This window comes from Manis pentadactyla, chromosome 3, assembly GCF_030020395.1.
Source record: "Manis pentadactyla isolate mManPen7 chromosome 3, mManPen7.hap1, whole genome shotgun sequence".
Lineage (NCBI taxonomy): Eukaryota > Metazoa > Chordata > Mammalia > Pholidota > Manidae > Manis > Manis pentadactyla.
The window spans coordinates 150,743,305-150,759,268 of record NC_080021.1 but is presented as its reverse complement, the minus strand read 5'-3'; the positions used below and the strand labels follow the sequence as shown (position 1 = coordinate 150,759,268).

The 15,964-nt window shown below is 37.0% G+C and overlaps 1 protein-coding gene across 1 annotated transcript in view; it reads left to right on the top strand.

Moving 5' to 3' along the window:
• Positions 1-15,964, top strand: part of TMC1 (transmembrane channel like 1) — a 96,582-nt gene that overhangs the window by 994 nt on the left and 79,624 nt on the right. The window contains exon 2 of the mRNA XM_036893493.2: positions 4,376-4,504. Within this exon, the coding sequence (XP_036749388.2) occupies positions 4,376-4,504 (129 nt within the window). The remainder of the gene's footprint in view (positions 1-4,375; positions 4,505-15,964) is intronic.

Below are 15,964 nucleotides of genomic sequence, written 5' to 3'. Positions count from 1 at the left end.
TGCTTGGAAAGGGCTTGAGAGCAGCTACTCTGCCACTCCCACAGAGCAGGGCCATGGGAATCACCACGTGGTGATGAGACCTCCTTCAAAACACGCCTAGGACTTTAAATGATGAGAAATGTCCTCCTGAGGTGACACATTCCAGTATTCAATAACTAGCTATATTTTCCTCCTCATCAATAATTATAATTAAATACAAGTGTATGAAAATTTTGTCAGGTAAAGAAGCTCCACTTTAACTGACAAAGGTTCCCTTTAAAATAAAACAAACTTTTTGTTCTTTTGTTCTTTATTGTTTTACCTTTTGACTCTGGTATTTTTTATCTCTATCTTCAAGTATCTTTATGCTTTGTTCCTTTCAAAAACAAAATAAAACACACTTTTAAGTTCTATGTCTTCTTGAGATTGCTATTACCGTTAATATGAGCACTATTTCCTGTTAGCAGAATTTAGGCTTTCTGACGGTGTCATCAATAGATGTGTGCATGGTACAGCTAGTGTTCCAAAATTTGCTTTTTCTCCCTACTTGTGCTTCAGGGAAGTCCCTTTGAAAAGGTGAGTTGGGTGGGAATTCCTCTGCTCTCCTGGCCTGCTTAAGGATTTCATGTCAACTACTCAGCCACTAGGAACAGGATCGTCAGAATCAGCTGGGTCTTCGTCCCTGAATCTTGTCCCTGTGGCAGTGTCTGTCCTTAGCTAGTCCCACTTTCATCCAGATTTTGAGAAGCCCACAAGCACCCCTCTCTCTCTACCTCCCCATTCCTCCACAGAGCCAAACTTAGCTAACATGAAATTTTTCTTCATAGGTCTTGCAAATTATATTATTACCATATAATAAATGCTATATAAAAATTGCCATAATTTGTTCAAATAATCTAGATAGTATCATAAATTATTTGTGATGATTGATAGATCTGATCTTTAGGGTTCATTTCTCTTGTTCATTTAGAAGATAAGTATTTTTTTTTGAGAAAATGTATTAGCAAATATATTTTGAGAAAGATTAGGCCAATCAGAGCACATTTATTTAGGTTAATTAATTCATGGTCTTTTTACATTAAAATGTTCATGTGAAATGCCTTAGGGAATTTCCTTTGCCCTGACAAAACATTTGAAATCAACTAAAACCAAGGTTGTAATGCTAACTATCTTTGGAGACAGTTAAAAAACACTGCCTTGTTAGACATTTTGAAGTGTTTCTAATAATATTACAGGCTTTTCCTGACCCAGTTTTAAGTGCATAAGAAATATGTTCATAGCACTGAGAAATTCAGCACATTATGCCTCCTTTTTCCTAACAACTGTTGTTTAAATAAATCAAACTGAAGATAGAAAGCCATTCTTGCACAGATTAGCCCTAAATTTTAGAAGCATGAAGCATGCCTGTGCCATATACTTTTCATATGATTAGCTCTTTCTTTGAGTGGTTCCTAGAAAAGCAGCTTCCCTGTAATGCTGGTGAAAGTAATATTTTAATTACCTGCATATTTGGAGATAACCTTTCTGACAAGAATTGTACCTTGTGGCACAGCATGATCCTCCTGGAACAATCAACAGTTAACCCCAAAGACTTAAAAAATGCACAGTCTGGGATCCTTTAGTGTAGGAATAAATGTCTTTCTATGCCATACTAATCTCAGAAGACATTGTTATATTTTAGTGTTTTTGAGCACTGGATTCATGATGATAGCTGCCATCAAGAAACATTTTGTACATAAACATTTACTCAGTAAATATTTATCCAGTGCTACTTTTGTGGAAGATGATTTGCTAATTTGTTTGAAAGATGTGGATATGAATATGCAATCGACTGCATTCTCTAGAAGTTCATAATATAGTAAAAGAGAGGCCACTTGGAGGCCACTATTATGAAATAAGACAATATAAATATACTGGAGCAGAAGTACAAAGTGGTTTGGAGTCTTAGAGGAGAGAAAACTATTCTCATATGAATCGTCAGAAAAAGAGGTTATGGAAGACACTTCATGATTTTTGAAGGAATCATAAAGTTTAGATAGGGTAAAAATGTAAAGTATCTAGGCTTAAGATACCAGGAACGCATGTAATTAAAGTCAGGAAGCCTCCCTTTAAGTGGTTTCTAGAAATTGGCATGTAGAGAAATAAGCTTTAGTTACATGGTAAATGCACATATTGAAGAGGTCATTCTTTTATTCTTTGATGATTCTGGATTAAATGAGATACCACTTCATATATGAATATATATTTCCTAATGGAAATTCAGTAATGTAAAGCTTTAAGATATATATAAATACATGTGAGTCATTTTGGAAGGATGACAAGTTATAAAGCAATTGAATTATTAATCTTAAATCTTTTTTGTTATTGTTTTCTAATTGAATTCATTCTTGATAGTTTTTTGATGTACTTTCTTTTCTTTTTGTAGTTTCCATAAAGATTTCAGTTAAACAATTATTTACATAATTTAGATTTGGTCTACATCTATACAAAACAATTTTGAGGAATTTTTAGTAAAACAATAATTTTTACTAAAACACAGTCTTCTCTCTCCTAAGACAAACCAACTCACATGTAATTGCTAATCTAATTGGCAAATTTAAAAAAGCAAACAAGCCATGAATATAGATGTAGTTAAAAAAAATCCTCAGTTATTAATGTGATTGTATAGCATATTGGAATTTATGTAATAAACATCAAATAATAGAAACAGAAACAACCTAATGACAATCAAAATTTTATGCTAGTAGGACGTACTTCTATAGTTTCTTGAATCAGGATTTCTATTCTAAGCAAAATATCTGAATTGGTCAGAAAAACCAAACTTATCTGGAGGTTAATATGAGTTGTTTTTTTTCCAGTGTCATGACATGATTAAAAAGTATGGATTGGTGTGAAAGAAAGGAAATTGCAAAGTCATTTTGTTGCGTAGGCTGTAAAACTAAGGCTACATCCTCCTGCTTCTCAGCTGGAACTTTCAAAAACAGTTTTTGCCATAATCCTACTGTGTGGAGTCATGAGTTTAGTAACAACGTGTTTCTGGCTATCACTGAGTCTTTGTCAGTCAGGGTTTAGTTAGCAGAAACTTCAACAGTTAATTGAACAGAGAGCATTTGATAAGAGAACTGTTCAGCAGGTATAAAGAATTGCTAACTAGATGGAAGAGAGCTTGAAGGTATCAGGATGACAGCAACTATGGGAAGCAGCCACCATCCCAAGGGTGGAGGAGCAATAGAAAGAGGTTGAAACGAAAAGTTAGAAGCATAGAGGAGAGGGCCATGGAGCTGAGACCCAGACCTCTGTGGAGGGATGTGCTCGAGTGCTGGTACCAGGGGGACACGATGAAGGTAGTTCTGCTAGTGTTGGAAAAACTGGCCAACCAGATTCACCTGCAGATGTTGGGGATGCCCAGCTGTTGGAGAGTGCTGGGGTGAAGAGGCCCTAAGGAGAAAGTGCCACCCCGGAAGCAAACGGGAGACCCAAGGAAAGACCAAATCCCTGCTTAGGATCCACCATTGGCAGCCTAATGTTGAGCCAGATGACGAATCAGAAATGTGCCCTTACAGAGGGTCAGCTCCAGCTTCGCAATATTAAGTAGTGAAGGGTGAGATTGAAGTTCAGCTACGATAGCTTACTAACTGAACAGTCTGTTACCCCAAAAATTGATCTCTGTAATATGGCATTACATTCCTCAACTTAAATTTATGTTGCTCATGTTTAGATTTTGATTTTTTGAGTCTGGACTATAGTATTTTCGCAATACTAGCAATATACAAAAGACACATCTCATTTGCTCAATGTGAAGCTAAAATTCCTTTGAAGCACTCTTCAAAGGATTCACTCTCATAAAATATAGTTCAAGTTGTTTTATCAATTGAAGTTTTGAGTTTAATTAACAATTAAGTTGCCTTTGAGAAATAGATTTTTTATTTTTCCCATTTTTTTCTTTCTCTTGAGACAAGTCTAACAATTTTTTAAGGCCACTTCAAAGACATCTTCTATTCTAATTTACTCTCCTGACTGAAAAATACAGTTTTTTGAAAAAATGTAGAATTAGTGGGGGAAAGTGTGCAAGAGAACAGAGAAGAGAAGACAATATTTGGATGTACTGTATCTATTCTTTCCATAGATTTTTCCATTCTGCAAGTTTGAGGCTGTGGACATAAAACAGTTTCAGGACTTCATAATATAAACACAACTGTTTAAAGTTATAGTAATTCCAGAAATCCTGCATCAGTATTCAAGTACAAGCTCTATGCTTATGGATCTCAGCATCCACTAGGTACAGCCACATTGATATATATCAACTGAGTATCTGATAGCATTCTTTTTTAAGTTTGGAAGTCAAGCAAAGTTTAACTTTATTAAGGGTTTTTTCTTTTTCTTTTTCCTTTTAAAGGGAAGAGGAAGAAGAAATTGATGAAGAGGAATTGGAGAGACTGAAGGCAGAGTTAGATGAGAAAAGGCAAATAATTGCTACAGTCAAATGCAAGCCCTGGAAAATGGAGAAGAAAATTGAAGTTCTCAAGTATGATACCATTTTTCATAAGTAGAAACACTTTCCCTGATATTGATCCCCTAAATCTTCTGAGTATTAACTGTAGTTTAGAGATAATACTATATATAATATACCATATATATGTAATACTCAGAGATAGTGCTCATAGTCCTATGTATGTACATAACATATGTTTTTTGACACATCATATATATGTACATACATACAAATTCATTGTTTGGAATCTTATAACCACTGGTCACCTTTAATCATGTGTTCCTTGAACTGAGAATTTCCTTAGTTGAATACGGTCGTTACTATCACTCTGCAAGAAATAATGTATTTGAATTTTACAAGTTTGTGTTTTTTGCACATTCTTGTTTCTCTGTAGGCTCCCAGTCTCAAACAATATATCCCTGCAACAGCTCTCCTTAAAGCACAGGAAGGGTGCTAAGCCAACAGAACAGTAAATAGGATTCCAATCAAGGGTCATGCTAATAGCTATTCTGTGATAACAGGTCTGTGACACAATTTCACTGACGTGGAGTGTTGAGGAGGTTGCAAGCACACTCAGAGGCACACAGATTTATAAACTCCTGTTAGAAAAAGTCCAATGATTATTCTTTCCTGGGGGATAGAAGCAGATTCATTTCTGAGAACCACACTGTATTTCCTTGCCTTGCTGGATCGGGAGGTGGGGCATGAATAAAAGGGAACACGTCTGCGGCAACAGCCATGTTGGCACCTCTCCATTGGGCTACAGATTGCATTTTTTCACAGGACTGATTTTATAAATATTGGCTAATTTTCAAAGCAATCCCTCCACAAACCTCTTTAACTAATAATGTTAAATATTATCATGTATATATAATAACGTTAAAATTATGGTCTAGTATTACCATCTCTGGTGATGAAGGAAAGAACTAAAGAGGCTATCGGGATGGTTCACTTCAAAGGAAGCATGTTAGCTTGTGCACACCAGCCCTGGATGGAAGCAAAGGCAAGCAGCATCCCTGGTTCTACGGGACTGCTGACAGGTGTACCTATGTGTGTGTGCACATCTGTGAAAATAGTTTTCATTCAGTCTGTGTGATAATGGTACTACTTAATAGGTTTAAAAAATATCCTCACTTGGCAAAATAGATATTAGGCAACTTTATCTTGGCTCCCCAAATATATTCCGAAATAGTACTGGCCATGAAATCTCCAGACCGGGAACCACAGGTGATTGTGTGTACAAAGTTGTAAAATTGGAAAGTGATAATATTGTGAACTTTCAAAGCATGGTGTGGCATTGAGTGAGAATACCAAGAAGTACATCTTCCCTTTCCACTTGAATGGAGATGTAGAAAAACCACCCACTCTCCCATGTAGGACAATGGAGTAGGACTGGGCTTCAGACTTGAGTTTGATGCTCAGATTTTGCACTTAATAGCTGTGCAAACTTGAATGAATTACACAGTCTACTGACCTCAGGTTCCTTATGAAAATATACGAACTGCCAGAGTTATTGGAGTCATAAAGTGAAATGATTAATATAAAACACTTAGCATGGTGCCAGAACATAGAACATAGCTGCAAAGCACAAGTTGGAATCATTATTTCATCTTAGGATGGACTCAGTGTTGCCTGATTCCCTGCCGTGTGTTTGGAGAAATGGAGAGGGGGACCTGGCAGACTAGATGGGAGCAGATTAGCCACAGGCACCCCTGGAATCATGGGATGATGACACATTGGTAGCAGTCTCGGGGGACAACTGATTTTGACACTCCAACAAAGAAAATGGTACCTTAAAATTTGGCAGAATCCAGGGTTAGATCAGTCTTGGGTCATCCGCAATGTACCCTTGGGGTGGTCTTGTGGCAGATTTCAGGCCTGGGGTTTGGCAGAATCCAGGGATTGGGCTGTTTTATGTTTTTAGGGATTGGAGTGGAAGGAAGGGCAAGACCAGGCTCTGTGACTAGGACAGAGGTTGAAAGTTGGGGAGTCTGCAGCTGAATCTAGACTATAGGTGGGTTTTATTTGGCTTATATGCTTTTTGTTTCTTTTTCTTTTCTTTTATTGTGGCTAACTATACATAACCAGTTGATCATGTTAACCATTGTAGGGTATATTTTTAATAATAACATTGTTTCTCTGTTGTCAAACTTTTAAAAGACAGTGATTTCACATTTAAAAAAATTAATATGTCCAGCTTCTCCTGGACAAGTGGAAGATCTCATCCCCAGATTCCTACATGAAAATTATAGCTGGTGCTAAGCGGTGGCTACCCCCAGCTGACAGGGCACTCTCTTTTCGGTGCACACAGTTCTCAAACACACCACACCATTTGTTCATGCTACTTGGCAGGAACTTGTGAGCACGCCAGCTTATTGCTTTCCACCCAGGCAGCTGGGGAGCAAGTTAGGCATGTTACCAAGACAATAACATTCAGAATGTCAAAGACAAAGTCAGCTTGTAAAATGGAAAGCATACATAGACCCATAGGAAAAACCACTATGGCTTTTCACCTGTCAGTGATTCTGAGTGTCTTGAGATAATTCCCCATGGGCAGAAATGCTTGTTAGCTTTTGTAGTTCTCTGCACAGCTGGTGCCAATGGCCATGGTCAACCGATCTCCTCAGTTTCAGTCTGTGTGATAGAGTTGTTATACTACAGTGCTCAACCTGGACCTGACTCTCTTTGTAGGTTTTCAAATACTGTATTGAGCTTCTCCCCCATGGATGCCAATCATATTATTAGAGCAAATGATCCATGCTTCATAGTATATGGAGGTAAAGGTTTTTCTACCCCAATGTTACTGTAACATGGGAGTCAGGTAGTTTTCTTCCAACTGTTTATTTCTTTCAAAGACATCTAACTCTAAGAGAGTGTTTCTAAAGATTATGTTATCCCCTGAACTAGCCTCAAATCTTCGCTCATGGCTAAGTCTGTGAACTCCAAGGTGCTAGGCTGCATATGCCTGGAGCAGATACTTGGATCACAGCTTTAGACCTGTGCTAGGGTTCCAAGGCTCCCCATTTGGCTCCAGACTCTGAAAAATGTGTGGAACTTCCAGAACAGATTTTAGAGAGGGTTAGAGTTTCAAGATGTGTTTTAGAGTACAGCCTCAGGAATGGTGGCTTATGGGTCTGAGGATGCTGTGGGAGACTCAGGGATGGTTCCCACATTTTGAAAGAATATCTACCACTAGGAACATGAGCATCCTCAGAGGTTAAGGTCAAAGATGGTTATAATAAGCAGTTAATATGAAGACAAGAAATGCTAAGAATGGGTTGTAAATCCATGTGGACTCTCAAATTTGGCTTAGAAATTGGAGCTCAGCATTTTCAAAGCAGCAGAATTAGATCTTTAGATCTAAAGGGAAGCCGCATCCTTTCCACCATCGCCATGGAACATTGTTTTTCAGTGTATACTTTATTGGGTATTAATACAGTTTCACATGTTCATGTAGCCTTAAACCTATTGAATAAGAATCTCTGGGTTGAAGGGCAGATGTATCTGGCCCTAACCCTAAGATATGTTTTTATTTTTCATGCTAAAAGCTATTGATATACAGTCAGGATTGGGAGCTACTGTTTTCAACTCTGAGAAACAGAAAGCTTAATTAAGCAGGACGTTCTACTATGTGGACTGTTACTTATTTAATGAATGGGTGAGAATGTGTATATGTGGGGGAAGGGAAAGGAAAATATGGTGAATTTTCCAAGTATTTGAAAGTCAATTCCTTTTTTTCATTAGTTACCTAACAAAAAAAATATCCGACAGTGGGCATTTAAGCATATCTATTTTTAGGTTGCTAACAGGTTTAACTCAGCAGCTAATGACTAGATCTTCCCTACCTATAAGAGGTGTCTGCACTAACCTGGTAGTAGTCACCACAGGTGAAATAAAGCACCTGGATGGAGAAGAATGGGTCAACTTTATTACTCATCCTGAAACCTGAAACCTGACTAACTCTAAGTAAGCAACCACTTCATTTTGTCATAGTAAGGTAGGTTTGGATTAAAAATTAAGAGACATGGACTCTGGTCTAAGCTCTGCTTCTAACTTCACTTGTTCAAACCTTGTTTGTTTATAAAATGAAGGGATTGGATTGTGGCCCATGGTTTTCTTTTTTTTTTATTTGTTTAAACTCTATTTATTCATTCATTCATTCATTCATTTATTTATTTATTTATGTTAAGGTATCATTGATACACAATCTTATGAAGGTTTCACAAGAAAAACAATGTGGCTACTACATTCACCCTTATTATCAGGTCCCCCCCACACCCCACTGCAGTCACTGTCCACCAGTATAGCAAGATGTGTGGCCCATGGTTTTCTAACTACTGCCCTTAGAGTGCACATGGTTTGGTGAAATCCCTTCAGGCCTAGGGAGGCAGAGGTAAGAACAACAGCTACTCAATTACAAAGTCAGCTTCAAGCAGAGACCTTGACTGTATAGTTGCAGTCTTCTGTATGAGGTGCGTTCATATAAAGTATTCATTTGATGAAAAATGATTCTGTGCCTATTAACATAAGAAATATTTTTAAAAACCTACTTCACTGCATATTTATAAAGAAGCTTACTTTGGAAAGGGAGCAGTTCTAACATTTCATGAGTCTATAAATTAGTGTATGGGAGTATTCCAATATATTTTACATGCAAATGGCTCTTGGGTAGAAGCCATTTTTAAATGATTTATTTTGATAACAAAAATGTTTATTTAGCTATTATACTGACTGTTTTAATTTCTGAGCTTTGTAGCACTCTACCCCATGTTTCCAGGAGTTTGTCCATTGGCTGACTAGGCTTAGTGATTTCTTAATGAAACACCCAGTAATGCCAAGAAAGTTGCTCTTAGGATTTCATTGACATTTAAACAGATGCTTGAATCTGTCAGTTAGCCATTAAGGTGATATTCTTTCATACTCATTCTTCCTTCCTCCTCCCACATTTCTGTTTTTTGTTTGTTTGTTTGTGGGAACTAATATATTTCTAGAAAAATGAGAATAGACCATAGTTAATATCCTCTGCAAGAGCCATCTGGGAAAACTATCCCTTTGACTCCCATCCTCACCTCTTTCTCTTAAGTTTACTTGGAGCTTAAGATTTTCATAGGTAAGAATCCTGATTTCTATGTTAGCTCACAAAGGCCTTTCCTTTATCTGCCATCATGAAGGAATGAGGGATTCCACAAGAGACTTAAGAGCATGTGGACATACTAACACACATTTTGACCAGTTGGGATTCTTTTAAACCCATAACTAAACCAAAACATAGGCCTTCAGTTCTTGTACATTACGGGTACCTTGGGCATATTGATTTTCTCATTCAAAAAGTGGAAGCCCTGTAGGCAATCAGTACATCTGAATTTTGTTCATCTAAATGATGACACTGACATCCAATTTTTCTACTTTTAATAATACATGCCTACTAGGTATCAAGCATTATGCTGTGACCTAGGGTAAGTTTCTTAACTTCTGTGTCCTTGAGTTTTCTCATCTATAATGGGATAAAAGTACTGCTACTTTACAGAGTTATTGGGAAGATTAAATCAGTTAATAGACTTAAAGCATTTAGAATGGTGCATGGCACATTATAATCATTTATGCATGTTAACTATTTACTATTTCATCATCATAGTTTCATTTATCACTCTTAACCATCCTTTAACATAGCAGTTATTTTGCCTTTGCATATAAGGAAACCAAAGTTCCAAGGGGATAAGTAATTGTTTATATTCAGCACAACAGAGCCATGATGTTAACTTGTGTAGAAAATTACCTTGATGTGATGGAGGTCTTTAAGTATACCACCAGGCAAGCTCTCTGTAGGTCATGGGACTGAAAGGTTAACAGACCAAATTAAATGTTCAAATCACATGCTTAATCAAGTCAATTTAAAGCACAATGAAAACCGAGGGCAAAGGGATGGGATAAATTCACATGCTGGGAAAGAGGGGGAATACAGTGGTATAGTAGGCCCCAAGTTCATACTTCTTGGGTCCTGGATTTACAGTGTTCATACACCCTGTCTCTCTTGTCCTACTGATAATGTGGTTAAGAGGACTGAGGGCCAGGACCATGGAATGAAGATGACTTGGCCCAAGGACAGGCCATTTGCTTTATTGAAACGGCACAGGGCAAGTATTCCTGACCATAGCAGTATGTTGCCAATTAGCCTGTTGAAATGCCATGAGTTGTAGCTGCTTTTCTTGAGAAGAACACGTGAAGGGCACATAACTATATTGGATGACACTGATGGGTGGTCAATTTAGTGGTGACAGATATCAGTCCCAAAGTAACTTGGTCTTTCCATTCCTTTATAACAATAATATTTTTATTTGTTCCTTATATTTTCCATTTATTTTCTGTATTTCTTTGGCAGTATTAGAGGACACTAACTTACTGTCTGTACTGGAACCCATCGATTATGCCCATGCATCACATGTGTCAAGTTTAATCATTAGGTATACTTAACACAGCTTATGTACAGAACCAGCAACATAATTTATAGGACCCTGGTGCAAAATGGAAGGGCAAGGCCCCTTGTTAAAAAAAGAATTAAGAATTTCAGTTATTAAAAATTTCAAAGTTTCCTCAAAAAACTAAAAATAGAAATACCATTTGACCCAGAAATTCCACTCCTAGGAATTTACCCAAAGAATGCAGGATCCCAGTTTCAAAAAGACATATGCACCCCTGTGTTTATCACAGCCCTTTTTCCAATAGCCAAGAAATGGAAGCAACCTAAGTGTCCATCAGTAGATGAATGGATAAAGAAGATGTGGTACACATACACAATGGAATAGTATTCAGCCATAAGAAGACAACAAATCCAACCATTTGCAACAATGTGGATGGAGCTAGAGGGTATTATGCTCAGTGAAATAAGCCAGGTGGAGAAAGACAAGTACCAAATGATTTCACTCCTTTGTGGAGTATAACAACAAAGCAAAACTGAAGGAATAAAACAGCAGCAGACTCACAGACTCTAAGAAGGGGCTAGTGGTTACCAAAGGGAAGGGGTTTGGGGACAGTGGGTGGGGAGGGAGGGAGAAGGGGATTAAGGGGCATTATAATTAGCACACACAATATAAGTAGGTCACAGGGAAGGCAGTATAGCACCGAGACGACAAGTAATGACTCTATACCATCTTACTACGCTGACAGGCAGTGATTGCAGTGGGGTGGAGGGGACTTGATAATATGAGTGAATGTTGAAACCACAATGTTGCTCATGTGAAATCGTCACAAGATTGTATTTCAATGATACCTTAATTAAAAAAGAAAAAAGACTTTCAAGATGCCAATGGCATTAAAGTAAGCACTGGGCTCTTGTGAGTATGGGGCTGTGTGTGATTAGATAGTCACAGGCATAGAATTTGACCCTGATTTGAGTTTCACTCAAATATTATCAGCCAAGAGCTTTCTTATTATCTATTCTCAATGCTTTTTATGAGTTCCATTCAATGCAATAGCATAATCCAATGGTCTCAGGTAACTGAGCAATCCCACATCACAGAACTCAGGTCTATGTGACTCCAAAGATAGTGTTCATGCATGACAGCCAGGCTGTTTTTTAAAAACACCACTTTGAACATGTCATCTCTATGTTTAACGCTTTCAATGTCACTCCATTAATTAACAACAAAGTTATAAATTACCAGTGAGCTCCACAACTTGAATTCACACTCTGAATTCCAGCCCCTTTTCTAAATCATTAGTTATTGATGATAATGACCAAGAGGGTTTGGAGATGGACAAAACCATCTCCAAATTTTTCTGAGTGTCTGATGTGTATCAGAGTCTGTGCAAGGAGATGTTGCACACAGTAATGTATTTAATGCACATGAGAACCTTAAAAGTGGGAAGTTATCCCCATTTTACAGATGAGAAAACTAAGATTGATAAATATAAAGTTATCTCACACAATGAATACTCCTTGAGTCAAGGTGAAGACTCAAATTCAGGTTTCTCTATTTCCAAAACCTCATGTTTTTCCTACTGTGTCACACTACTTCTCATGTGAACCATGTTTTCCAGTGGAATGAATTTAGTCTTCTCTTGACATCTAGTAACGTTCTCTCACTTCACTCTCATCTCCACTTTTCTGCTAAGTTTGTTCCTCTGCTTCTTCCAGGCCTGAGTTCAATCTCCTTCACAGATTATTATATCTCTCTGAGGTCCTTTCTCTGCCAGCTATAGAAATACGACTCAAACAAACTCTCTCTGTTACTCATTTGGTTCTGTTGTTATGCTGCATTGTATTGTATTTCAAAAGTTGTATGTAAATCCCCTTTCCTTCAGAATAGCTTTTGACCCCTCAGGATGTGAAAGGGGTCTCCCAGCTCTTTATTTCTTCAGGGCCTCACTTAGTGCTCTGTACATCATAAGCATTCACTTAGTCTTTCCTGTGTGGTTGACAGTGTTAATGGTGATTTCTTTTTTTCTTGGACACTCCATCCCAGGTCAAGAGAATCATTAACATGACAGGGGCCTTTAAGGGCCTAGATGATACGTGAGTAAAAGGCAGGAACGTGATGGTAAAAAACCTTGAATGGTAGAGTTGCCAATTCCCATAGTGTAAATACTCCCACTATAATCTATTTTAACCTACCAACAATTTAAGAACCAGCTCACAAAATTCCTGAAAACTTAACAATCAGCTGCTAAGTCAGCTCCAGCACCTCACTGTGGGATCTAATAATGCTTATGTTAGAGGGACCTTACTCCGGAGCAACTGAGAGCAGACAGCAAAGGAAGAACTTTATTATGCTATTTTGTGTTCATTTTGCTATAACATATTTCCTTTATTTAATTAAAGCATTTTTAAGGACGTTATTATGTATATTCCTACTAAAGAATGGCAAGTGAAACACTACTTTGAGGGATTTAAATAAGTGTATTGCTATAGAATAAAAATTGGTGAGCCTTATTAAAATGCCTATACTGAAAGAAATGTTTGAAGAACAATATATTAGAATATCTAACAAATTAAATTAGATGAAGAAAGGAGAATATTTCTATATATCCAATATACTGTGTCTAAGAGTTCCTTCTTCAAACCTAAGAATTAGAAATTTGTAAATAATATAAATCACTTCTTTCAAATAGTCATGTTACTCATGCTTTTCTAATATATATCCATGAGTCTGCATATATATATATATATATCTGTATCTATATATCTGTATATATAGATATATGTTGACATCTAGTTTATCTGTATATATATATACGCACACACTGTTTTATATATATATAGATACACACACATGTACTATTATACGTATACATCCACACTTAGATATCTACATAAAGATACTTGTTTTTTGGATGAATTAATTATTATACTTTAGGCATTCCAGTATTATCATGTTTCTTGACCAGTGCACTTGGTCTTAAGGATTAGGAAAGCTTAGAAGGGAGGTGAAGGAAAGAAACCATGAAATATTAAGATTCCAAGTCTTCTCAACAGAAAGACTAGTCCATACAGGAACACAGCCCACTTTGTGGGCGACCTCACCTGTGTTGTACGGCCAAGTGCTTAGGAGAGATGTCCGGATCTAAGCTTATCATGTGGCAAGCAATCAAAACTTACCAGGTAGTCTTGATTATTTGCAGAGCTCACCAGATTGCCATCATTTAAAATTTCTTGCCCACTCATGGATCAAAAGGCAGAACACACTGTTCCAACAGAAAACAAAGGCACTCGTAAATACCACCATACAATATTTTGAAAGAATATCTCATAATACTTTCAAATGTTTACCATATGGTATAAACAGGTACACACCAGTATTGTGCAGAAACATTTTACTTCAACTTTGAAAGCAGAATGGCTCCTCTCTCTCAGAGGCAGCGCCCTGTGAATCCTTCTGTTTCACAGTATTCAGAATTCATCAGACGTGTTTTTAGAACACACACGAACCCAGCAAAATGAGCAGTGTGTTTACTGAGCCCTGTAAATGACCTTGTGAAGAGCTGAATGTTAGTATATCTAAGAATATGAGTTTGTATATGTGATTCATGGTGGAAATACCTCCTTTGTTAGGGAAATTCCTACAAACTGATGCCTCGAATGTCTTTCTCTGCCTACTCAAATTCTATCAGCCCTTTAATGTCTAGTTTAATTCTTATCCCTTCTACAACATCTTTGACAAGCTCTCAAGCCTCCGCTGTCTTCCCCCTTTCCACTTTAAGGCAGAATAGCACTGTTATATAACAATTTTATGAGCCTATGTCTCATTTTTCCTAGTAGAGTTTTAGCTTCAGAAAGGAGCCTACATGTTTCTTTTATTTCTTCCAAAGCCCTTAACGCATTACTAAGAACATAAACACAGTCAACACTTAGAAAAACAGCCAAGTAAGAGGGAGAATGAATGATAGAAATAAAATTAATCTGCTTATTGATATGAATTTTACATAGGTCCTTCTTGCCCCTATGTACAGTAATCTGTATTTTCAGTGCTATTTCTACATACTTCTGAGAATAATTTTCCCACTGTAAAAATGGGGAGAAGAATCATCACCATTTTGCCAATCTTTGGTATTGTAAATAGTTGAAGTAAGATTTTGGATTTAGCTTTTTTGGGGGGTGGGGAGGGCTCCTGGTCTTAAGATTCATTTGTGGCTTTAGGATACTTGCTCTCCAAATCTCATTTCTTCTGAAAAACCAAAGCAATGTTAGTAGTCTAGGATATACTTAGATGTGTTATGGATATTGCCCATAACTCTACAGCCCACATAGCATCATCTCTACTTTTGGGTATTGGTTTTATAAATGTCATACTCAATTGATTCATTAAAACACAAGACAAAAATAAAGTAAAACAAAAAATCTTTGATATAGAGCTTAATAAAAATATCTGGAGGTATATTTAAAAAGTTACTAGTATACCCTGCTTTAGACTGCAAAACAATTCTTTAGAGCAACTTAGTTGTACATTGTCTCTGCTGATAATGTTACAGTATTAGAATTTTCTGATCTTTTTCTAGGGCAGAAAACCAGTTTATGCTATGATTAATATCTAAAACTGTGCCTTGTCCCTGCTATCATAATACAAAGAAATATTTTTTCAACCATAAATTGAATCTTAAATTAACCAGGTATAGAGTAGATTAGGTAAATAAAGATTAAAGATTTAATCAGTGAGTAGAAAGAGGATCTACTATACTTTTTTTTTTATTAAACCATAAATCCCAGATACATCATTTTCCCCTTAATTCGTCTAAAATTACTCTGAGCTGCTTGACTGACCTCTAAGGTACGACTAAAATGTGTTTGAGTCTTTACTTGACATTTAAGCCAGCCATGAAAATCAGCATTGTTTTATAACCCCAGAGAGCAGGCAAATAATCCTGGAAAGTCTGAAGAATTTCTATGGGTAGTGACTTTGAGCTTAATATAAATTCGACGTACCCAAGCTTTGCTTTAGTTATTCACCAAACCAACAGTTGGCTTTGAAACATCTCCGTGAGTGTCATCAAAACCAGTGA